Source organism: Macaca mulatta, chromosome 20 (assembly GCF_049350105.2).
Source record: "Macaca mulatta isolate MMU2019108-1 chromosome 20, T2T-MMU8v2.0, whole genome shotgun sequence".
Taxonomy (NCBI): domain Eukaryota; kingdom Metazoa; phylum Chordata; class Mammalia; order Primates; family Cercopithecidae; genus Macaca; species Macaca mulatta.
The window spans coordinates 23,102,465-23,127,016 of record NC_133425.1 but is presented as its reverse complement, the minus strand read 5'-3'; the positions used below and the strand labels follow the sequence as shown (position 1 = coordinate 23,127,016).

At 47.7% G+C, this 24,552-nt stretch overlaps 2 protein-coding genes and 1 long non-coding RNA gene across 15 annotated transcripts in view; 2 read left to right on the top strand and 1 right to left on the bottom strand.

The window, feature by feature from the left end:
* The first annotated feature begins 1,168 nt into the window (after positions 1–1,168).
* LOC144338134 (uncharacterized) lies at positions 1,169–11,067 on the top strand. The gene is made up of 2 exons (XR_013411975.1): positions 1,169–2,711; positions 10,567–11,067. It is a non-coding gene; the product is annotated as an uncharacterized LOC144338134 (long non-coding RNA).
* On the bottom strand, positions 5,431–21,889 carry UBFD1 (ubiquitin family domain containing 1). Of its 7 annotated transcripts, none has more exons than XR_001441669.3 (8): positions 21,833–21,873; positions 21,321–21,650; positions 19,881–20,089; positions 17,303–17,368; positions 16,846–16,951; positions 15,465–15,535; positions 12,510–12,592; positions 5,431–9,358 (listed from the first exon to the last, which is right to left on the bottom strand). XR_001441669.3 is itself a non-coding variant. In NM_001266120.1 (7 exon segments), coding segments are annotated over 7 exon segments (930 nt in total). In that variant the 5' UTR covers positions 21,858–21,889; the 3' UTR covers positions 8,922–9,247.
* A 360-nt stretch (positions 21,890–22,249) lies between these two features.
* The window catches only part of EARS2 (glutamyl-tRNA synthetase 2, mitochondrial), a 34,905-nt gene continuing 32,602 nt past the window's right edge, over positions 22,250–24,552 (top strand). For all 7 annotated transcript variants that reach the window (XR_013411952.1, XR_001441680.3, XR_013411955.1 and 4 more), the window contains exon 1: positions 22,250–22,395. Coding sequence is in view for 2 of the 7 variants with exons in the window: in XM_077986565.1 (XP_077842691.1) it covers positions 22,257–22,395 (139 nt within the window). In the remaining 5 variants the exon portion in view is untranslated. The remainder of the gene's footprint in view (positions 22,396–24,552) is intronic.

The window sequence follows — 24,552 nt, the reverse complement described above, 5'->3', positions numbered from 1 at the left end:
TTTATGGCTGCATAGTATTCCATGGTGTGTGTGTGTCTGCATGTATGTGTATACACATTTTCTTTTTTTTTTTTTTTTTTTTTTGAGACAGAGTCTTGCTCTGTCGCCCAGGCTGAAGTGCAGTGGCCGGATCTCAGCTCACTGCAAGCTCCGCCTCCCGGGTTTACGCCATTCTCCTGCCTCAGCCTCCCGAGTAGCTGGGACTACAGGCGCCCGCCACCTCGCCCGGCTAGTTTTTTTGTATTTTTTAGTAGAGATGGGGTTTTACTGTGTTAGCCAGGATGGTCTCAATCTCCTGACCTTGTGATCCGCCTGTTTAGGCCTCCCAAAGTGCTAGGATTACAGGCTTGAGCCACCGCGCCCGGCCCACATTTTCTTTTTTTTTCAGACAGTCTCGCTCTGTCGCCCAGGCTGGCATGCAATGGCGCAATCTTGGCTAACTGCAATCTCCGCTTCCCCAGTTCAAGTGATTCTCCTGCCTCAACCTCCTGAGTAGCTGGGATTACAGGCGTCCGCCACTATGCCCAGATACTTATTTTGTATTTTTATTAGAGATAGGGTTTCAACATGTTGGCCAGATTGGTTTCGAACTCCTGACCTCAAGTGATCTGCCTGCCTTGGCCTCCCAGAGTGCTAGGATTACAGGCGAGAGCCACTGCACCCAGCCTACACATTTTCTTTACCCAGTCTGCAATTGATGGGCATTTAGGTTGATGTCATGTCTTCGATATTGTGAATAGTGTTGTAGTGAGTGAACACAGCCATGCATGTGTCTTTATGGTAGAATGGTTTCTATTCCTTTATGTATATCCAGTAATGGGATTGCTGGGTCGAATGCAAACCTCATTTTCGTTTCTTTGAGACATTCACTGTCACTCAGTCTGAGTGCAGTGACATGATAGTGGCTCACTGCAGCCTCAACGTCCCAGGCTCAGGCCATCCTCCTCCCTCAGCCTCCCAAGTAGGCACACCACTACTAATTTTTTAAGTTATTTATAGAGATGGGGTCTCACTGTGTTACCCAGGCTGGTCTTGAACTTCTGGGCTCAAAAGATCCTCCTGCCTCCACTTCCCAAAGTACTGGGATTACAGGCGTGAGGCACTGAGCCTGGCCCCTTTTTAGCAATAGAAAGCATATCCTTTTCAGTCATGAAAATCATACATTGTTAGACTAGACCTTTTTTATTTTTTTTCAATACTCAGCAACATATCTTGGAAAACTGCCAAATTGGAGGATAAGGTGCTTCTTCATTGTTTTTTTACAACTGCATTTATTTAACAATAGCTTGAGCACTTACTAAGCACTGGTGATCAAATCGGGAGTAAACAGGCTGTGTGTTATTCCTTTGATTGGAACGTCCGGTATAGTCCCCAAGTTGTTCTGGCTATTTTAAATCCCATGGCAGCTGTACATTTTGCCAAAAAAAGCGTCTGTGATTGTGTCTGCGTAAGATCACAAAGTCTGACTGTACTGCCACTTGAGTGCCTGCTTTGCTACTATCTTCAGCAGACGCCTGCAGTGAAACAGCCCATTCACGTCATCCAGTAGCTGGTGTAAGCCCCGAAGAAGCCAGAATGAGGGAAGACATTTACTGGATCTCACACACACAGATCATTCATCCCCAGGGCCATTTAGGGTCTGGTTGTTCAAGCAATAGCAAAGGCCTTTCTGTTCTTTCTGCTCTAAGAGCTTATCAGAATGTTCTGCTGAGAGACTTCTGTGCCGCTATAGATAGGCAGCAAACTGGCCAAATGTAGCATTCCAAAGTGTGTGAATTCAAGAACAGGGTAAATGGAATTGTATGCATATGGTATTTAATAGCTGCTGAAGACACCTCTGAGGATCTGTGCCTGTTGTACACCGTTCCCACTAGGAAAGGGTGGCTTGTGAAGCCTGTCATGACCTGGTCCCAGCCCTGTCTCCAGCCAGCCCCACCCCATCTCCAGTGGAGCTGCTTCCGTCTTCTCACTGTGTCCTCCACACAGCAAGTTCCCTCACTCGCTCCACAAACAAGGAAGTACCCACTGTGTGTTAAGCACTCCTGGAGCCTGAGTACAGTTTCACACCATATAGTTTGTCTCCCATCTCCAGGAACTCACCACCTTGTAAGGGAGATAGGTACAACCTAGGTGGAGGTTATCACACTCAGCATCACCAATGACGCAACAAGCCAACCTCCTATGCTGCTCCCGATGTGAGGCACCGAGGTCACGTCACCTCTGAGGCACTCCTGCGAAAATCATGTCACTTGAATCTGACTATGAGGAAACAAATCTGGAAGGTGGGACAGTTTATAAGGCCTGGACTTTAAAAAGTATCATGAGGGGCCTGGCATGGTGGCTCATGCCTGTTCTGTTAATCCCAGCACTTTGAGGCCAGGAGTTTAAGACCAGCCTGGGCAATATCGTGAAACCCTGTCTCTTCAAAAAAATTAAAAATTAGCTGAGTGTGGTGCCACATGCCTAGTACCGGTTAGTCCCAGATTTGGAGGTTGGGATAAAGAGAGATGGATTGGCAAGAGATTCTGGGAATAAAATGGCAGAACCTGGAAGGCTGGGTGGGAGGATCACTTGAGTCAAGGAATTAGAGGCTACAGTGAGCTATGATTGCACCATGGCACTCCAGCCTGGGCAACAGAGGGAGACCCTCTTTCTAAAAAAGAATTGAAAAACAAATAGATGGGGTGCAGTGGCTCACACCTGAAATCCCAGCACTTTGGGAGGCTGAGGTGGGTGGATCACCTGAAGTCAGGAGTCCGAGACCAGCCTGGCCAACATGGCGAAACCTCTTCTCTACTAAAAATACAAAAATTAGCCAGGCACGGTGGCAGGTGCCTGTAATACCAACTACTTGGGAGGCAGAGGCAGGAGAATCGCTTGAACCCGGGAGGCAGAGGTTGCAGTGAGCCGAGATCACGCCACTGCACTCCAGCCTGGGCGACAGAGACTCCATCTCAAAATAAATAAAATAAAACAAATAAATGGCAGAATCTGATCAGTTGTGTCTAAGCTATCTCCCAACCTACCAGTACTGGGTGAGTTGTGGTCTAAAGCAGGGACCAGAGGATTGGATTTGATGCATTGAATTTGAGGTGTCTGTGGGATACCCGAGCAGGCAACGGATAATGAGCAAGAGCTCAAGAAAAATGTCAGGTTTGGAGTCTGAGCGCTGCTGAGGTGCTTCCCCAGTGCCGGCTCCCTCCTGCTAAGTTCCCACGGAGGAGTCCACTCACCCCACTCTAGGAAGTGGCTTAAGTGGGAATGATTGGTCCTCTGCCCCTGGGATGCACACTTAAGTACTTGAGCGTAATGTGAATTCTACTTCTTCAGGGATGATTTGGTGCTGGGGTTGAGAAGCTAGGAGAACTGAGTGAAAGACTTACCTATCACCTGAAATTCTTTATCAAGTGCATGTGTTACTGTTTTAATGTTTTAAGTGGTAGCCAGCTAATAAATAAAACCAATTAAACAAATTTAACTGACAAATTAACTTTATTAATACGCAAGGCTAATTAATAAAGCCAATAAACAAATGCCAAGGTTCAAAATTTAAAAAAGCAAGTCATGCACCCAGGTTAGTGCCCTTAGGACACACAGCAAAACCGAGGAAAGAAAAAATCTGAAAGCAAAATAAAGCAGCTGGGTTCTTTCCTAACTTCTCAAGTACGAGGTAAGTATCTAAGAGCACAGACTTAAGCATCAGGCAAAGCTGGGTTCTGAATTGTAGCTTCACTTGGTAACAGGCATGTGGCGTTGGCTAAGCCATCTAACTTCTCTGAACCTAAGATTTCCTCTAGTGGCCGAAGCAGGGGTCACAGGAGGGATGTGGTGTGGTGTTGACTACATAATGCACATAACATTCTTCACACTAAGACATAAGGAGCTGATGTCACAGGACCTGAATGCAGAGTGTTTAGAGCAAGTATGTGGTGGAAGAGCACCCAAAGGTGCTCCAGGGCTGGAGGCCTCGAGAAGCAGCATTTGCCTGGCACATAGCAAGAGGTCAAAACATCCTGCTAGGTGGTCTCTTTTTTTTTTTTTTTTTTTTGAGATGGAGTTTCACTCTTGCTGCCCAGGCTGGAGTGCAATGGCGCGATCTCAGCTCACTGCAACCTCCACCTCCCGGGTTCAAGCAATTCTCCTGCCTCAGCCTCCTGAGTAGCTGGAATTACAGGCACGGGTCACCACGCCCGCCTAATTTTGTATTTTTAGTAGACATGGAATTTCTCCATGTTGGTCAAGCTGGTCTCGAACTCCCGACTTCAGGTATCTGCCCGCCTCAGCCTCCCAAGTGTTGGCATTACAGGCATGATCCACCACACCCAGCCTAGAAGTACCAGACAGCAGATTCTCTAGGTGGGCATCAGCCAACGGATAGCACGTGACACAATCCCACTGCTCCCCCTCCCCCATGTAGCAGTCAGATCCCTAAGCATCCAGCAGTGTTGTTTCAAGATTATGAGGTACTGGGAAAAAGTGAAGAGCTGACCCCCTCCCCCTGACAGGAAGAAGTAAGACCAGCAGGGACAAACTCCATCATTCTTCATATACCAAGGATTCTGTTTTAGTCTCCACCTTTTTTTTGAGACAGAATCTCGTCTGCCACCCAGGCTGGAGTGCAGTGGCACAACCTCGGCTCACTGCAGCCTCTGCCTCCGGGGTTCAAGCGATTCTTGCGTCTCAGCCTCCCAAGTAGCTGGGGCAGGCACCTGACACCACATCTGGCTAATTTTTGTATTTTCTAGCAGAGGCGGGGTTTCACCATGTTGGCCAGTCTGGTCTCAAACTCCTGACCTCAGGTGATCCATCTGCCTCGGCCTCCCAAAGTGCTAGGATTACAGGTGTGGGTCACTGTGTCCGGCCGGTATCTGTATTTTTTGTAGAGATGGGGCTCTTGCTATGTTGCCCAGGCTGGTCTCAAACTCCTGGGCTCAAGGGATCCTCCCACCGTGGTGTCCAAAGTGCTGGGATTACAGGTGTAAGCCACTGAGCCTGGCCCATTTTTTGGTAACAGATTTTCTTCCTCCCGACTCCTGGGTCTTTATAGCTGGGGGCTAAACCTGTAGCTCCAATCTCAGTGTTTTCTAAAACATGTCCTCGAAAGCTGAACGGCCAGGTGGGGTTGCCCATGGCACTAGTTGGGAGGTATGAGTACAGAGAGGCAGCTTCTCTTCCAACATGTGGAGGCCAGGGCCGACCAGGGAGCAGACCATGCTACTGTAACAGGAGTGTGGCTCACTGGCACGCCAGTCACTTTCACCATTTTGCAGAGTAAACGTCAACTGTTTCAGCAGAGAATACATTTGAATATACTTAAAGCCAAATAAGACCACAACTGGCAAAGAAATGGCTCTGGGCCCAATTCCAAATGTTGGTTAAGCCCCAGTATGAATTAGGCGCATGAAGAATTGGAAGGAAAAAGAGACGCAATTAATTATCAAACTTTAATCAATAGACTAATCTTACAGGATAAACAATAAGACAGCTAGTCAAGGTTACACTTTTAAAAAAAAAATCCAGCAGCGCAAATCTAATAGACTAAATACGTTCATCTCCTCCCAAACAGGCATTTGATTTAAAAACAGAAACGAGAACAGAGCGTACACCACAAGGAAACATGGTACTTACAAATATTGTCAAATAATTCTGCAGAACTCTTTAAGGGAAAAAAAAAAAAAAAGGTTCTTAGAAATTGAGAAAGCAGTAGAACCACCCAGCCTGGCAGGTCAATCTACCAGATGTTCTGCACGTGAGAGGGCTCCCAACCACCTGTAACTTCAGAAAGGCTGCCAGGCACTATGATGAAGGAAACAGGTGCCGATCCTAACTGGAGATGCCTTTATCACAAAGCCTTAAGACAAAGGGACCATCCTTTTCCAAGACAACAGGCGTGAACAGAGGCAAGGAGCAAGAGGCGAGGGTTCCCTCAGCAGATGGGTGGAAAGCAAGCCTGCCCTTGCACGGCCCTTGGCACACTCAATCTACCCCCTTTCCCTTCTCTGCCCCTGGCAAAGAAAGGTTGGGCAAGTGCAAGAGCCCAGAACGGCTCCTCCAGGCACATGGTTAAAGTAAGAGTAAGAGGAAAACGAGCCCCTTCTGGGTGAAATATGGCAACTTTTCTGAAACATGGCAATGAGGCAGAGTTAATCTCTTTGGCCCTCATTAGGTAAAGCAGCAACTAAGGAGCCTACTCAGGGCCTCACGTGGGCCCCTTCTATGCCCACAAGAAAGTGCATCCTTAGCTCAGTTCAACATTTAAAAAGAGCTAACGCTACTTGCAAAAGGCCCATCATGGATTCAAACACTTAATACCAAAGAGGTCTAGCAACTCGCGAGTCTGTCTGCGTTCTGTGATCTGAAGCAGAGCTGAGGGGGCCTGGCTCACAGGGTCATGTTCTTCTGCCAAGGCGCCTCAGGGAGCGAAAGAAAAGCGTGATGATGTCTGTGAGCCAGAACCTGCAGGAGGACCACTGGTACAGATTCTAGAAGACAAAGAAGCCCTCAGGGGGCTCTGAGAGGTGTTCAGTGTGTAAGAGATGGCCACCCCCTCCATCTCTGGCTTCCAGTCAATGCTGTTATGGTCACTCTCCGGAAACCAGCTCTTCCTTTATCCACCTGCACGCCCCCTGCCACAGTGAGGGAAAGATCTGCTCCCTCTGACAGTGAGGAAACTGTATAGAAATTATCCTGAGGAAAAAAAAACCACTGTGACGCTACCTAAGAGAAAGAGTATTTCAATTTGCTTACACAGATTTAGTCAGTACACTCCAGACTGTAAGAAATATATGAAGAGACTGCTCACGGAACTCGATGACTGAACAGTGAATACTACTGTGACCCAGACACGATCGAAAACACTTCTCCCAGTGGCTTCTGGTGTTATGTCTGCTCTCCCGAGAGCTTCCAGCAAGGTCTTCCATGCAGACAGGGTGAGGAGCCACACAGCTCAAGATTGCTGAAGCTGATTTAGTAAGCTCTGTAAAGCAATACTCAAACAGCTCCATACGAAAAGGTGTCATTTACATTATTATTTATATATAGTATCTCGAAGTAAGGAAAAAAGCACCATTTTACTGAAAATAAAAACACTCACGCAGGCTTTGGTCCTCCTGAAACGACACCAGCCTGAGTGAGAAGCAGTTGGCCCTTGGGCAGCAGGGAGATGATGGAAACGCTTGCTGTCACTGGCAAGAGGGGAGGCCAAGTGGCCTGGCGAGCCACAAGAATGGGGCAATAAGGGGAGCAAGTGAAGAGGCCTCCAAGAGCAGCCAGGCCAGCCTGGGGACGGAGCCGCCTGCTCTGAGAGATCGAAAGTAGGTGTGCGGCACTGTCAGGACAAGTCTCTAGGACTGGGGCATTGGCAAACAAAAGGGGCAGTGTCTGACCCGAGATGACGGTCTACTTAATGCATCTCATTTTCCCCGAAACCTGTCACCTGCAGACAGAGGCTTGGACAAGTAGCTCAGATGCACTCTTTTCCTCAGGAACTGCAGGCCGACAAGGACAGAAAAGCTGCAATGACTGCTCCTTTCTCAAGGGATGAAAAACAGGCTGTTTCTTGGATGCTGCACTTCACAAATGTACTAATTGCCCCCAAAAAAGCAAAGAGTAGATTTTCCTGCCTAGATGCATCACTTGGCATTGAACACACCATGGAAAGCAAGAGTCTATGTGGGCTGGATTCCTGAACTACAGCTTAGAAGGGAAGGGCGTACAATATCATCATTAACTGGCTCACAAGAAATAGTCATCTTGGGCGAACACATGCTAATACGTTTCACAGAACGAGGGATGACAGCCTAGAATCCAAAATGTGACGTTTGGAACATTTCTCGCCAAACCTTACTATGAGAGCCTGCAACCAGTGAGAGGAGAACTGCAAAGACAGCAGCAGAGAAACAGCAAACAGCACAAAGGAGATCATTTACCAAGAGACTTTCCCTCCTTTCAGAGGCAACCAAGCCAGACGGAGATGACAGAAGTTCACGTGTACAAAGAACAGAAGGGCAGAAGGGCTAAAACCAGAAGAGGGTGAGCTAATCATGAAAGCAATTTATCCCATTTTTGTTGTTCAATAGCATTGGCCAACCTGCTAGGGTCAGATGTCTTCTTGAGAAAGGCAGCATCTCTGAACCTGGGATAAAGGACACTTGAACTGAATGCATGAGCAGAAGGACCCAATGGAGAAGCATAATTGAAATCATCCTTGGACTGCTTAAGAATTTCTTGAAAACTTCCAAAGAAAGAAGTTTATATCTGGATCTGCAGCGATACGGCTGTATAGTCTATCTTCTACCTGGCTCCTCATGGAAGAGGCCTTTGTCTGCTTGGGAGCTGGGGTTTTTGAGTGGCACAGCCCAGGCACAACCATGCCAGGCTGGGCCTCTAAGCCAAGCTCAGAGAGGGGTGCAGACAATCATCCAATCGGCAATGGAACTCCTCGGAGATGGGGCCCAAAGGGCAAGACGTTTAAACAGGAGCCACTGGGAGATACTCTGCTGCTCAACGAACACCACAGCAAGTGTGAGAGCTCCCTGCCCAAGACCGAGCAGCTCTTCCTCTCCCACCGTGCGTTCACAGGCAGCAGCAGCACGGCGGGAGGGAGCCCAGGAAAGGAAGCGTTGATGAGGTACCAAAAGAGGAACTGACATCTTTGGGTTCTTAAAACAAAAACTCAAATCGAGGAAGCGAGAGAATGAAAAAGGGAAAGAATTAAATCTGAATCAATGGACAGAAATATATGGCTTACTAACCCCCCTCCATTTTGCATACAATTTTATACAAAAAAGGAAAAAAAAAACACCCCAACTCATTGCAATGCAGTCCAAATGTTTGCAACCAAAGATGTATGAAAATATTTCAATTGAAACCGCCTTTTTAAAAAAAAAAAAAAAAAACAAAGCTTTTGATCATTCCCTTGTCAACATAATTGGCAGATCTACTCTCAAACACACTTAAGAGTATTCCACACAACATGTTCGGAATTCAGATTTATTGATTTCCATCGTATTGAGTTTAAAAATGGTATGAAGCTGACTACAAGAAAGGGAACTGGTCATTTTAAGTTAAAATTAAGCTAATGGTGAAAGTACATCACCTCTGGCTTCAGTCACCACATCACCTCAGACTGAATATAGATTTTTTGTGAACAAAGTTCCAGAACTCTGAAATCCAGGGATGCTGCAGGCCTCTCCCGGCAATGTCCTTCACTTTGGGTCAGTCTCCTGGGCCAGAGGTGAAAGTGCTTTCAAAAATACTGCCATTTCCCCAGCACAGTGTCTTTGATTGCATCCACATATTGAGTTGGAACCCAGTACACCCAGTAGTAAGAGGCTTCCGTGGGTCCCAACTGAAATGCCTGGAAGGGAAAAAGGAAAACCAAGCGGTACTTCAGGTCGGGAGACCAATCAGGCAGGACAAACATGGGGGAGGGTTGGGATATGAGTTAATTAAAAAGGGAAGAAAAACCAAACAGAACTTTGCACGTGGGGAGCGTTCTCCCAACCAAAAACAAAAACAGGCAGGGTAAGGGTTAAGCTGAGCCAACCCTAAAGCAGTGGTTCTCAAACCTAAGTGGTCATCAGAGCCATCTAGAGGGCTTGTTGGAACACAGATCAGCAGGCTCCACCGCTGTGAAGTTTCTAATTTGGGGAGGTCTGGGGTGGGGCCTGAGAAACTAGCAAGCTCCCAGGTGATGCAACACTACTGATCCAGGGACCACAGTTTGAGAAACACTGCCCTAGAAAACCTGTCACACATGCTCAAGAAAACAGGTATGAATGTTCATTGCAGCACTGTCTGAAACCACAAACACCTGGCAACAACCTACATATCTGTCAGTAAGGGAATGTAGAATTCAAAGTGACAAGGCTTAATCACACCAATACTGGAGTTCTTTTTAAAGAGGTATCAACTGGGTCCATATGGATCTACAGTTAATACTAACAGATTCTTATGTTGAACCAAAGAAAAGTAAGTTGTACCACAATACATGATACCATTTATGAAAACTGGAAGCACAAAACAATACTCCATCTTGTTCGTGGATACACGTGTAAATAAAAGAATGGATAGATGGGAAGGACGCACGTGACACATGACGATGGTAATGGGGGGAGGGGAAGACAGTGGGGCCATCATTGCTGTGAATAAACTTTATTTCTTTTATTTAAAAAAAAAATTAAAGCAAATTACAAAATATTTATAATTGCCACTTCTCAGTGTCGGATATATGGGCTTGTGACAGTTATTCTCTTTCTTTTCTGTATTTTATTTGTATTTTTTCTGAGCTGGAGTCTCGCTCTGTTGCCCAGGCTGGAGTGCAGCGGTGCAATCTCAGCTCACTGCAACCTCCGCCTCCCACGTTCAAGCGATTCTCCTCCCTTAGCCTCCCAAGTAGCTGGGATTACAGGTGCACGCCACCACGCCCGGCTAATTTTTCTATTTTCAGTAGAGACAGGGTTTCACCATGTTGGCCAGGCTGGTCTTGAACTCCTGACCTCAAGTGATTCACCTGCCTCGGCCTCCCAAAGTGCTGGGATTACAGGTGTGAGCCACTGCGCCCAGCCTCTTTTCTGTATTTTAAAAACATTTCTCTAAAAATGAAAAAGCACAGCCACAGTTTTCCAACTGTGAATGATGACATGTTAATTTAGTTAAAGAAATGGCATCTGCACAAAGAGATAACTACGTACTTTCATTAGGACAAAGGTAAAGGTGTTTGGAAAAGAGAAGGGGGCTATCAGAGCTATCCTCTGCCGGAAATAACTCGAGAGAAATGAACTTTTCAATGAAATACTAAGTCATTACCCATCCACACCAATTCCTCCAAAGAAGTCCAAAACAGTCCACTCAACTTCCTTGTACTTCCTACCACCAGGCCGCTTGAAAACTCAGGCTACAAACCCTATAGGGTGCGACTGGTAACACAAATTATTCAAAAAGGAGTGATGGGGCCCAGTTAAAAATATTCAACTCCAACTTTTTTTTTCTTTCTTTTTTTTTTCTTTCTTTCTTTGCGCCTGGCCCAACTGTTAAAACAGAAAAAAAATCACCAACCAGGGCAAACCAATCTGTTTGCAATCTTTATAACAAAGACTACAGACAGAGGGCTGGGCACAGTGGTTTACGCCTGTAACCCCAGCACTTTGGGAGGCTGAGGCGGGCAGATCACGAGATCAAGAGATTGAGACCAACATCTTGGCCAACATGGTGAAACCCCGTCTCTACTAAAAAGACAAAAATTAGCTGGGTGTGATGGCGTGCGCCTATAGTCCCAGCTACTCGGGAGGCTGAGGCAGGAGAATCGCTTGAACCTGGGAGGCAGAGGATGCAGTGAGCCGAGATAGTGCTACTGCACTCCAGCCTGGTGACAGAGCAAGGTTCTGTCTCCAAAAAAAAAAAAAGACCACAGAAAGAGTAGGGTGGAAGGGCTGCTGGGGGCCTGAGAGAAGCCCCAGTGACATCATCATCACTTCCAGAAGACAAAACCCCAGGAGCCCCACAGCCTAGGGACTGCACTCCCAGCTACGGCCTTGCTACAGCAGCACTGGGCAGGATGCCGACAGGGCTGCCTCCCTTGTCCACCATACTTTAAGCCCCTTTGTTTTTTTTCTATAGCAAGAGGATCTTCCAACACCTCTCTCTGCCTGGGACTTGGTACCCCAATCCACAGGCCAAACCACTAGTTCCTTCTTCCCGGGATGGGGCGGATGTGGCTTCATCACCATGGAATGGACACTGAAAGGCCTGCCTCCTTGGATGAACAATGGCAGGAGGCCCCACCCTCACACTACAGCTGCTCAGGCCAGGACCCTGATGGGCAACGGCAGAATCAACTTCGTTGTCAATGTGGCCCCTCCAAAGAGCGCTGGGAAAATTTTGGAAACTTTGCCCAAGCTGCTCATTTTACGGGAGGAATGAATTTTTTGCTTTGTTCTGCAGACTTGCGGACCATGTCCAAACATTCTGTCTTCCTGCAGGAAGCCTGCTCTCTGCAGAGTGGCCTCTATGCAGAATAGATGCTCCACAGAGCCTGTCCTCCCCACAAGGCCCTCAGCCACTGGGCCTGGCAAGAGCGGCATCATTATTACAGAAAAGAGGCTGCCTGGTGCCCTCACCAACACCAAGGCTGGGGCAAGTCTTGTTTTATACGCAAGACAAAACTTATAATGAAAATCCACCAGCTATTCCTCCTCTTTATATTTGTTTTCCTGATCTAGAAACAACACATGACAAGAGGGAGGCAAAAGACTTTTCTAAAAGAGGTAAGAGAAAATATATCCCCTTTAAACCGATGGAAGGTGTGTGTTGGGGGGTACAAAATAAACAGAACTAGGAATAGAGGCCATGGATTAAGTTCGAAGTAGATGAAAAAAACATGAGGGTCTTAAAAAAGTGCATCTTCTGGAGACTGAGTTTGCTTCCATTAAACATGCTCAGTTAAAACTGTTTCCTGCCAGGTGAAGCAGGAGTCTAGTGAGAGGCTGGACTCAGCCAGCGCTACTTACCATCATGTGGTAGTCTTCATGTCCTTCGATAGGTTCACTGACCACATTTTTTATGGAGCCCATGGGCAATTTCTCAGTCCGCTCTAAGTTGAGAGGGATTACAGCGATTATTCAAAGGCCCTCCTGTTCTAACTCCTCTGACTCAGCAGTCCCTCATCAGGTCTGGTGGCTGTGGGATCTACGGTAAACTTAAGTGACTGGCACCATGCACTCAGGGGACAACATGACAGGGTCTTCTGACCAGTGCACATAAGGCCTTGTGTGGGAGCTGGGAACTCCGCAGGAGCAAGTGGGAAACTGGGTTTGGCAATGGTATAGTAAAGGTCTCTGAGGGCAGAGATGTATCTTCCCTGGGATTACTTTTTAAAGTCTGATGGTTAATAAATACCCAAGAAAGGCCAGGCACAGTGGCTCACACCTGTAATCCTAACATTTTGGGAGTTAGGATTTGGCCGAGGCAGGTGGATCACCTGAGATCAGGAGTTCGAGACCAGCCTGGCCAAAATGGTGAAACCCCGTCTCTACTAAAAACACAAAAAATTAGCCAGGCTTGGTGGTGGGCGCCTATAATCCCAGCTACTCGGGAGGCAGAGGCAGGAGAATCGCTTGAACCTGGGGGGCGGAGGTTGCAGTGAGCCGAGATGGTGCCACTTCACCCTGGGCCAAAAAGCGAAACTCCGTCTCAACAAAAAAACAATAAAAAATAAATAAATAAATAAATACCCAAGAAATTCCTTTGTAACCTTATGCAAGCCCGGCATTGGCTAAAGTATTGGGCAGTGGGGAGAGTCAAAAGGCCTACAAACAGAGGAAACACATTCTCCTGTGGCTCTCACAAGGGCAGGGGACTGCCTGGGTTTTAGGGCTAGATTCTATACCACGACCCTGCTTCCTTCTCCCGCCTCCCTCCTCAAGTCCTCCCCACTCCATATTCACACACTTTTATGAAGTTCTCTTAAAACATTTATAACCTCTTATGATTAACACTTGAGATACCACTGGTCACATGGGGTCAGAAGACATTGAGGTGAGTTTAAGAGGATGGCAGGTAAGAGAGGGGGGCAGCAACGGATGCCTGGAGTGAGATGACACTGCCGGGAGTGAGCCAAGTGAAGCGGAACTGGGTGAGGTCAGGGGGAGGCGTGGTGCACCTGCACAACAGGACACAGCCACCCCAGAGCAGCAGACACCTCAGGGACCGGGCGCGGGGGGAGGCGGGCGGGGAGGCTCAGCAAACAGCTAAACCAAGTGGAAAAAAACTTGTAGCCTTTGCAGAAAGAAAAATCTGGAAAGGTAGAGTCTAAAAATAGGTAAGTTGGCCAAACAGACTAGGAATTTAGAGACCACGGTTCTGGTCTAGTTGGGGACTTAAGACATTTTACTGCAGTTCTGTGGGCCTCAGTCTCTGAAAACTGGGGGCTGGGGAGAAGGAACCTGAAGATGTTCATTTAGGTTTGGACTTCTAGCAGCTCTACAACAGTGGGCCCTAAAGCAGGACCTGGGCAGCAGTTGTCTTTAAGATGGAAACTTTTAAAACACCTTTCATCCTGAAATGTCTGGAGATATCACAAAAATATACAACAGATTTCTGGCTTCTCTTGAAAACTCCGAAAATTGGGCAATTCTGGACATATACTCCTGATCACTACATCAGACCTTAAGCCAGATTCAACTTTCCTACAAGCAGGGCACATGCTCTTCCCCAGCGGCTTCCGGTTTCCTGCCTGGAGCTTGTTCTCATTCTTTTGAGGCTGTTAGCACTGCCTCCTCCTACACAAGCTAGCAGAGTTTAGTCAAGAGTAGCAGCCCTTAAGGGTCACTTACTCAGCAAAACGCCCCATGGAGAGGCCAACTCGCTGCTGGGATGGTCATTCCATAGCCGCTTCTTCTTGCCAGCAGAAAGACGAAGCCAGTGGCTAGTAGCCAACTCCCAGAACAAGCTGTCCTCTTATGAGTGCTTATGACACTAAGGTGACAGGACTCCTGGGCAAGTGGGAAGAGTGCCTGCCCCTTGGGCTCCAGAGGTACAGTGCTATGGGTGGGAATGAAAATTTTAGCCTTGTTCAACCCTAGAAAACATGAGTAGTTCATGTCCTTGACAGGGCTGGTGAGTAAGGAGGTTTTCAAGGGCTCAGAAGCCCCAACATATTGAGCTTCTTCTAGAGTTCTGCCTTTAGGCCAAAGCAGGAAGGCAGCTGCTCCTACTAGCAAAAAGAAAACTCCAATACAGGGTCAGGAAGTTCTTGTTCTATCAGTTCCTACAGTTATGATGTGTTCCCTATACAAACTTCCTGACACAGAAATATTCCCCGAGGAACCAACGAGCACTTACAGACTTAGTTCCCATCCAGACTTCTCTGCCCGCACCTATCCTCATGGCAGGGTCTTTCCAGATCAGCCTTAGCAACTGCCTTCAGTGAGGCTGCCCACAAGCAAAAGTAGAGGTCCAGCAAGAGACAGGAAGTCTATGCACTTCAGCAAGTGAATGCGATGGGACAGAACTAAGCAAAATCACCTGCAAAGTCGACAGAGGCTGGGCAGCTAACTACTGACAAGGGGAAGATGGACAGGCTCTGCAGAAGAGAATGATGTAGCAGAGGGTTCAAAGGCCCTTACAAAAACTGGGGGGAACCCTCAGATATTCTGCAAAACTTGCTTTGACCATGCAGTTAGAGTTGAATGTGAAATGAAGAAAACAGCGAGTTATCATAAAATTGACGGAAAACTCAAGCATTTTTGGCATTTCAATTTTTGCTCATTTTAACAATCAGTATAGGGTTGAACACTGATTTTTGTGTTTTAGATGATTAAAAACTCTCTCTCCCCACCACCCCTGCCCCGATTATTCTCCATAAAACTTGGTTCCATGTTAAGTGGAGTCTCACTAAATGGTCTGTCCCTGAAACCAGTGAACGTCAGATGATGGGACCCCCTATACTTCTCTTTAGCATTTACCTCGAACACTGAATACCTACAGTGCTGGCCAGAAACAGGTGATTTAGGCATGTTCGGTTCCCTCCAGGAATCTAACAGGGGGACAGACAAGTCAGAGAGTAATGAGTGCTCTGGGGATATAAACGAAGCGCTCTATGAACAGAAGCGGCAGCAAGTCATTTGGAGGGTGGGGGGTGAATCAAGGAAGGCTTCATTCGGAGAGAACATTTAAGTAGGGCCTTGGAAGATTTTATTAATAACAAGGAATGGGAAGAAGGCATTCCAGGTAAGGGCACAGCATGAGCAAAGACAAGGAGCTGTGCAAAGCACACTGGGAGTTTCACAGAAAGATGCGGCTGAAATACACAGGGGACCACAGGGCAAACGGGCCTGAAGCTGGAACCAAAATTTAAGGCCCAGTGCTGAGAACACTGAACGCTATGGTTACGCATTTGAATGTGTCCTTAGAGCCAAAGGTCCTTGAGCACAGGTACCCAGGATAAAAAGCAGTAGGCAAGATGGACAGGACAGAAGAAAACACAGATGCGGCAGTGAAACAGGGTAACTTGCTTTTAACAGACCAAATTTGAAGATGCTTGGGAACTTTAACTGGCACAACAGTGTGGCAAAGAAAGGGACAGACAGTTCTGCAGTGTAACTGACAAGACTTTGTAAACATCTGGGGGAAGGAAGAGGGAGGACAGTCAGAGACACTTCCCAGCAAACAGCAAGGCTGATCCAGACACCGTGCATAGGCGAGGGTGGGGCAGGCAGAGGGCAACGAGGCGGGGAGGGACAGGCAGATTCCTAGGCAGCAGTTAGGAAAACTTCACCTACTATAGGGTCAAACTCTGACCTACAGGGGCCAGGCAGGTGACAAATGAACAAAGCTGGCTACTTCTAAGATAAATGGGACCGTGAGGACTGTAGCATGGCCCACTGGAAACCACTACTCGGCTCTCGTGGATCGATGCCATGTGAGAATGCAGGCCCCAAAGGACCAGATCATTTGATTTTTCAAGAGAAGCCAAAAAATAAAAATAAAAAAAATTCAGATTAAGTGAAATCTCTCAATTTTTACAGATTGCGTGTCATCCCACAAAACCTTTTTCTGTGGACCAGATTTGGCCTTTGAGCCATGTGTTTGGGGCCTCTGAATCTGTGTGCAACTGAAGAGCCAATGTTTGGTGGATCAGCCCTGAGATCAGAATGAAAACAATGAGGGAAAAGGGTCCAAACAAAAGGTGAGCGTCTAAAAGCAAATTTAAAAGCCAGAAGCACGCAAAGCACAGTGGAGAGAGAGAGGTTTCAGAAGGAGGGGTGGAATCGTACTCTACAACGTGAGTGCTGCTGGGTGTCAGAGGCAGGCAGTGGGCCAGCAAGGAGGCAAGGAAGAACATACCTTTAGTGCCAATCCACAGCTGGTCTTGTTCTAGTTTAAAGGTGAGTCTCACTTTTCCTCCAGACTTATTGTACATGCCGGACAGCGGTACCGTTGGCAGGCGTTCCTGGAGGCACAAGAGCATGGTAAGAGATGGAGGGACGGTCTGAAAAAAAGAGAAGGGGGCCAAGCGCAGTGGCTCACACCTATAATCCCAGCACATTGGGAGGCCAAGGCGGGTGGACCACCTGAGGTCAGGAGTTCAATACTAGCCTGAGCAACATGGTAAAACCCCGTCTCTACTAAAAATACAAAAATTAGCCACGTGTAGTGGTGCACCCCAGCCTGGGCGACAGAGCAAGACTCTGTCTCAAAAAAAAAAAAAGGGAAAAAAGAGAAGGGACAGGATTGGAGGAACCTCAAGTCAGACGGTGGGGCTGGCTCATTTTCAGAATGCTCACAAAGAGATTCACCTTACCTGGGCACCCTTAACAGATGGCATCACATCTTCGGGTTTTCCTTTATCCAACACTTTCCTGTGTTGCTATAAGTCAGAAGAGAGAATGAAATGACACAGCTGACTACATTTAGTCATGTTACGATTCCTTTGAAAGACAGGATGAAGCAAGCCTTAGTGTTTTGGCTCAAAAGCTTTTAATGACGACAGACTATGGATCCTTTGAAACTATAGCACAGTGTTGTTCAGCAGAACTTTCTGGGAGGACGAAGATGTTCGTACCTGTGCTAGCCACTACCTACTGCTGTGACTATTACGCACTTGAAATGCGGCTACTGTGACTGAGGAACTGAATTCTTAATTTCATTTTAATCAGCCACATGTAGCTAGTTACCATATTAGCTATCAAAGTTCTAGAGCATACGGGATTTCCAGATTGCCCTTCTCCCCTCAAAAAAAACCACCACTTAAATGATTAAACCGTCAAGCTAAAGAGGGCAACAAAGGGTGTTGCTCTCCTAGCAGACAAAAAAATGGCACCCACCTTTTTCAACTTAAACTCCCAGCGAACCCTATAAGATGTTGGTAATCTGTCTAACTGCCTAGAAAGAGCAGTTCTTCAACAAATGGAGACCCAGCCCATCGCCGAAGTTTTCCTCACTGCCCTACCCTTAACTCCAGCTAAACAGGAACCTGGAAGAGCCACCTTTTGGAAAGAAATGATTACTCTATAATCTGACATTAAGAAGCCTCTAAACTCCACCCCTACCAGCCTGCCCCAAGAACCCTGAGGCAGCTCCTTAAGGATTCTAAGTTCAGGCCTCTTAAACAGCTCTCCTGCCTGGCCCACCTGAGTCTTATTTCTTCTCCATCTGTGGCCTTATAGGCACAGCCACTGCTTGGAAAAGCTGGAACTACAGGACAATGAATGGATAGAAGGTAACAATTTAATCAAATGTAAGTACCAGGCAGCCACAAGCCAGCTCAAATCCTCACTGGCATGGTGGGATCCCTCTGGGAGGAATAAACACAGCACTGCCAGACTGTTAGCAAAAATTCACTCCAGACATCAGCCCCAGACCCCTTAATAAGCTGATAAAAAGGCAAGGGACTATATCCCGCTCATTAGGTCATGTGATGCATCATAATTGGCATCAATGAAACATAGCAGCATGGGCTGAAAGTGCAATTCCAGTCACACCTTTCAAGTACCTTTTGAACAAGACTTCCTGTACTGTGGAGAACAGTTCTAGGCCTGTTAAGCTACCATTAGTAAGTAAAAACCTGTATTTAAGAGGCATGTTTTATGCTCCAAGGGTGTGACCAGTGGGACCACTCCTATCTGACGCTCACATTTCACTATTTCATACATGTGGCAGAGGAAAACAGGAATATGAGAAGAAACTCAATCGGTTTCGAGACAGTGCGACCCCATATGTGGGGGTGAAGTCTCCAAATCAACACCTTTTAGATAATTAGACAATATAGGTTTACAACCCCTTATCCGAAACCCTAGCGTTTTGAACTTTAAGGGTTTTCAAAGTCTTATAGAGATAACATTGCTTTAAAATACACAACAATCTTCTCTGTGGAGTCTGGGGCAGCACCTTGTCACCAAAGAGGAAAATTCACACTAATTCTGGTCCTGTTAAGTTTATAAAAACACTTTTCATTTTTAGACTTCTTTGGGGTTTTGGAAGCACACATGAGTGATTACGGATATGTAACACAAACTGTGTCCTTCTCTTACTGTTGGTCATACATCTTAGTGTCTATGGTCACTAAATAATGTTGATTCAAGTCGATCTACTCTACTGCGGACACAGTTGAGAATACCTGTTTTCCTTGGAACGCTAGGAAGAATGATCAGGAGGTTACACAGCAATCAGTAGAATTTGCCAGGTAAAAAGATACCAAGTGATGATTCTTATAACCTTTTCCTTCTACAGTAAAATCATCTCACTTGTCCTCATTCATAAAAGAATGTTAATGGCTATGATGAGCACGAGACAAGGCAGGATCTCTTGCAGCCAAAAGAACAAAGAATGTAAAAAAATCAATCTCCTATTTCACACATCAGGACAAAAAAATAAATAAATAAATCCATCAGTGTAGTTGTCTTCCTACTCAGTTTCATTCAGCTTCCTGAAATGGTCAGTTTTAGAGGAATGTCCGAGAGTTGTTGATTTCCATGCCTAACCAGGCTTGTTGACTTGGGAAAAGCCACAAACCAAAAAGCCAAATGTAAGCACTTGTGCAAAATGAGGGCTTACTTCTAGTTACTGGTATTTTTCTCTGGCACTAAATAGGAGAGAGAAACCCATGTCTGATTCCTTTCAACACATGGTCTGAAGCCTCCCTTTACCAAGGTCTTATCCTAAAGTAGGTAGACTTGAGACACACTGACCCGCCAGATGAGACAAAGTTGCAAATCTCAGGTAGTTGTCACCTCCACTCTGCGGCACCCAACTGCTGCCATAAATTTCCATCATGGGCCCTGTCCAAAAAGGAGCTTATTCTAGGGAGAATATAACCAGCCAAGGCTCGAGAGGACAAAGCCTCAAATTTCTCAGGACCAAGAAGCACAAGATGGACTCACTTTCTGCCTGCAGAGAGGCTCCTTCTTGTTCTCTTCGGCCTTTGCATCCTGCTGCGCAGCATCTTTGGGTGTGTTTACTGCTAAAACATCATTGATGGTGGAGCCAACCACCATGATCTTGGCCCCACTGGTCACTTTTATTTCTCTCAATGTTTTATCCTCGGGGACGAGTCCCTTATACATGACTTTCTGCATGGCAGGCGGGAGACCTTGGGAAAAGGTAGAAGGTGGACAGTGAAAGGAAGGAAGGAAAGAAAAATGTATGGATACTACACAACTCTTTGGTTAACAGACCAAAAAGTGTATACTGACTCCACCACCTATTAGCTTTCTTGGGAGATTTGCAACCTCTGAACCTGTTTCTAGAACTGTGGAAGACTTATGAGAGTAGGTCCTTCTATATAGAATTGTTTCAAGGATTAAGAGATGAGACCAATGTGGGGCATTTAGTACGGTGCCTAGCATTCAATAACTGTTCAATAAATATTAGCTCTCATTCTTTCCAAGTTGTTCCTCAGTCATTTAAATCATTCAAATATTAAGTGAGAATCCGCAAGCATCAGAGTTACAGAAGCCGACAGGGACAAAACTCCTGTTCTTAATGGAGTTTACAAGGCTACATGTAGAAAGCTTTAAAAAAAAAAAAAAGTTCAAGGCCAGGAGTGGTGGCTCATGCCTGTAATCCCAGCACTTTGGGAGGCCGAGGCGGGCAGCTAAAATAAACAAACTAGCCCCGCCGGGGTGGTGTGGCGGGCGCCTGTAATCCCAGCCACTCGGGAGGCCAAGGCAGGAGAATCGCTTGAACCTGGGAGGCGGAGGTTGCAGGTAGCCGAGATCGCGCCAGTGCACTCCACCTTGGGCAACAGAGCGAGACTCCGTCTCAAAAAAAAAAAAAAAAAAAAAAAAAAAAAAAAAAAAAAAAAAAAAAAAGAGAGAAAAGAAAAAGAAAAGAAATTTCAGATGGTAAAGCCCTATAAACAAGGTAAAATCAAGAAACAGAATCAACTGTGAAGAACCAGCATCAAAGTCAATAGCAGTGTTTCCTCAACTTCACTTAGAAGAATTACCTAAGATACTTGCTAAAAATAAATTCCTGGCTACATACCAGACCCACTGAATCAGAACCTCCTGGGAAAGGGCCCGGAAGCTGTAAAACAAGTGCCTTAGGTGATTTTTTAATTAGAGATGTTAGGGCAACATTAATGAGAAACTGGGGTCTAAACGTCAGACTTCGGCTTGAATCCCAGTTCTGCAACTTACTAGCTCTATAAACTTGAGTCTCTTTCCCCAGCTGAGTAATGGGCATCCAAATACTCTTCAGAAGACTGCTGTGAGGATGGGGGTGCCTGATGCAAGGAAAGCCACCAGGTGCCTAGCACGGTGCAAGGGCCATCAGGAGGCGGGGTGGGGAAGACTGGCTGTCAGCGCCGCAGGAATTACCTGTAATCGAGTGGATCTTCTGTTTCAGCTCGGAGCCTGTGCTGTCCAGGGGGAACTTCACGTCATGCTTGGTCTTGTTCCAGATGATCTTCAAGTCCACCAGCTCCCTGCCCGCGCCGCCGCCCGCGTCTTCGCCGTTGCTGACCGAGGCCTGGGCTGCGGGGTCCCCAGGGGGCTGGGCCGGGGCCGGCTGCAGGCTACCTCGTGCGGCGCCGGAGTCCTCGGCCGCCGCCCCCGCCGCGGCTTCAGCCTCCACGCAGTTGAGGGGCCGCGCGGGCGCCTCAGTCGCCACGGTCTCGGCCTCCGTGTCCATGCCAGGTTCCTCCATGCCTGCAAGGGGGTTAGGGGGTGGGCGCTTGCCGCGGGCTGGGCTTGGGAACGGATGCTGTCCGGGCGCCGCCGGACCTCCGTTCCCGAGCCGCGCTTCTCCCCCCAGGGCCGGGCCGCATCCACCAGAGGAGCGCCCGCAACCTCAGCCCGGGCCCGGCGCCCGCCACCCCCGCCGCACTCACCATCCGGGGCCCCGGCCGCCGCCATGATGATTGTGTACAACACCCACCGCTCCCGCAGAGGCCGCTGGGAAGAGGCGAGCTGGCTGAGATTGGCCCCCGCAGCAGCCCCTAATCTCTCACAGCCCAGCCGGAAACAGGTGGAGGTTTCTATGGAGACCCGCCTCCTCCGCTTCCCCGGTCCGGCCCCTGCCACGCTTTAGCTTTCCCAAGCCGAAGGGGGCGGGTCCGGGAAATAGCCCTTTCTCTGGGCTCTGCCCCCTGGTGGCGAGTGCGGCCGCAGCCGTCCAGGGGGGCGTGGACTTTCGCGCTAGGAGGCCTGTGACTTTAAGGGGCAGGGCTGCGCTTGCTGTGGCGGAGGCCGATTGGCTGGAAGCAGTCCCCGGATGTGACGCAGGAGAAGCCCACGTGTGCGATTCCATCGGACATGGCGGCGCTCCTGAGGAGATTGCTGCAGCGCGGGAGGCCCTTAGCGGCCTCTGGCCGCCGCGTAGGACGGCGCGAGGCCAGACTGGGCACTGGTCCCGGGGTTGCGGTGCGAGTGCGGTTCGCTCCCAGCCCCACAGGTAACCTTGGCGGACGTGACACTACAGGCCGAGGCGCCCCCTGTCTCGTCTCCGCCCCCCGAATGTTCCCGAATGAATCCTTTCCGGTGGTGTCAAGTGGGCGGGCGGAGGAGGGTTAAGGCAGCGCTAGCCCATTCTACAGAGGCGGAAACTGAGGTGCAGGAACAGAAATATTTCAAATTGCCAGGAATTTCTTTGTGTTTTTTGTGCCGTCCCATCTCTTCGATCTTTCATGCATTCCGTACATGTGTATTGATGACAAACTGTGTGCCAGGTGTTGTAGACACTGGGATACAGTGATCATTGAGAAAGGTAGGGGCCCTGCTCTCTAGAAGTCTGCACTCCAGTGGCTGCCGCAGACACCTATAAGAATAAATGTAATTTTAGAGTCACATGTGCCATGCGGGAAGTGAAACAGGACAGGAGACTGGGAGTTGAAAGAAGGGCGCTCCAGAAGGCTTTACTGAGCGGGTAACATTTGAGCTGAGATCCAAATGACAAGAAAGAGCACGCTACGTGAAGCCTATAGAAGGAACCTTCTGGAGGCCGAGTGGGGTGGCTCAAGCCTGTAATGCCAGCACTTTGGGAGGCCGAGGCGGGTGGGTCACTTGAGATCAAGTGGGTCACTTGAGACCAGTCTGACCAACATGGTGAAACCCCGTCTCTACTGAAAGTACAAAAGTATCCGGGCATGGTGGCACAAGCCTGTAATCCCAGCTACTTGGGAGGCTGAGGCAGGAGAATCACTTGAACCCGGGAGGTGGAGGTTGCAGTGAGCCAAGATCTCGCCATTGCACTCCAGCCTGGGCAACAAGAGAAAACTCCGTCTCAGAAACAAAAAAGGAGGAATCTCTGGGTAGAGGAAATCGCAGGTACCAAGGCACTGTGCTAGTGTTGTTGGGATCTTAGCAAGCTAGAGGGTGACAGAGGCCCATTTTATAGCCTGTTGGAGATCTTGTCAGGGCCTTCTGGTTCCCACCAGTAAGGCTACCTTCTACCTTCTCTGCACTGAGTATGCCTCTCATCCGAAATGCCGGGATGAACATACAAGGATCTTTGTGGCAAAATCCCAGCTGTACATAATAGGATCTTTCTGGTGGTCAGTATAGCGTAGAGCAGTGCCTTTCAAACCATCTGTGGTAGAAGTGCTGGTTTTAAATTTCCAATCAATTGTGTCAGTATTTCCACAAAGTTAGTATAAATTAATGACCAGAAAAATAGAAATTTGAAAACATCCAAAATACAAACCCATCTCTCTTTATTTGGGTTAGCAGAGGTAAAATCATGCTGTCAGGTTGCTATGTAAGTTTCTGCAGCCTGGCCAACATGACAAAACCTTGTCTCTACTAAAATATAAGAATTAGCCGAGAATGTGGCCCAGGCCTGTAATCCCAGCTACTCAGGAGGCTGACACACGAGAATCGTTTGAACCCAGGAGGCAGAGGTTGCAGTGAGCCGAGATCGTGCCACTACACTCCAGCCCAGGTAACAGAGTGAGACTCCATCTCAAAACAACAACGACAACAAAAGTTTCTAAACCTTTACTCTCAGTTTCTGTACATGATTGTGAACTGACAACTGTTTTCAGACCAGCACTGGATCTCACACTTTGCTTTGAGCACTATGTAGAATGCCAAAGCCTGGGATTGCCTGGATACAAATTTCTGTCTTTGCCATTTGTTAGATGTGTAACTTACTAGATGTGCAAATTATTATTATTATTTGGAGACAGGGTCTGGCTCTGTCGCCCAGGCTGGAGTGCAATGGCGCAATCTTGGCTCACTGCAACCTCAGCCTCCGGGGCTCAAGTGATCCTCCCACCTCAGCCTCCCGAGTAGCTGGGACTACAAGTGTGTGACCACTATGCCCAGCTAATTTTTGTATTTTCTTGTAGAGATGGGGTTTTGCCATGTTGTCCAGGCTGGTCTCGAACTCCTGAGCTCAAGTGATCTACCTGCCTTAGCCTCCGAAAGTGCTGGGATTACAGGTGTGAGCCACCGCACCCGGCCTAGATGTGCAAATTATTTAATGAATCTGAGCCTCACTTTTACTATTTGTGAAAACAGGGCTAATAGTGTCTGTCTTACGGGGTTAAGCTCATGCAGCTGAACCAATTAGCAAGGTCTAGTGCACCCAGAAGGCACTTAATAAATGCCC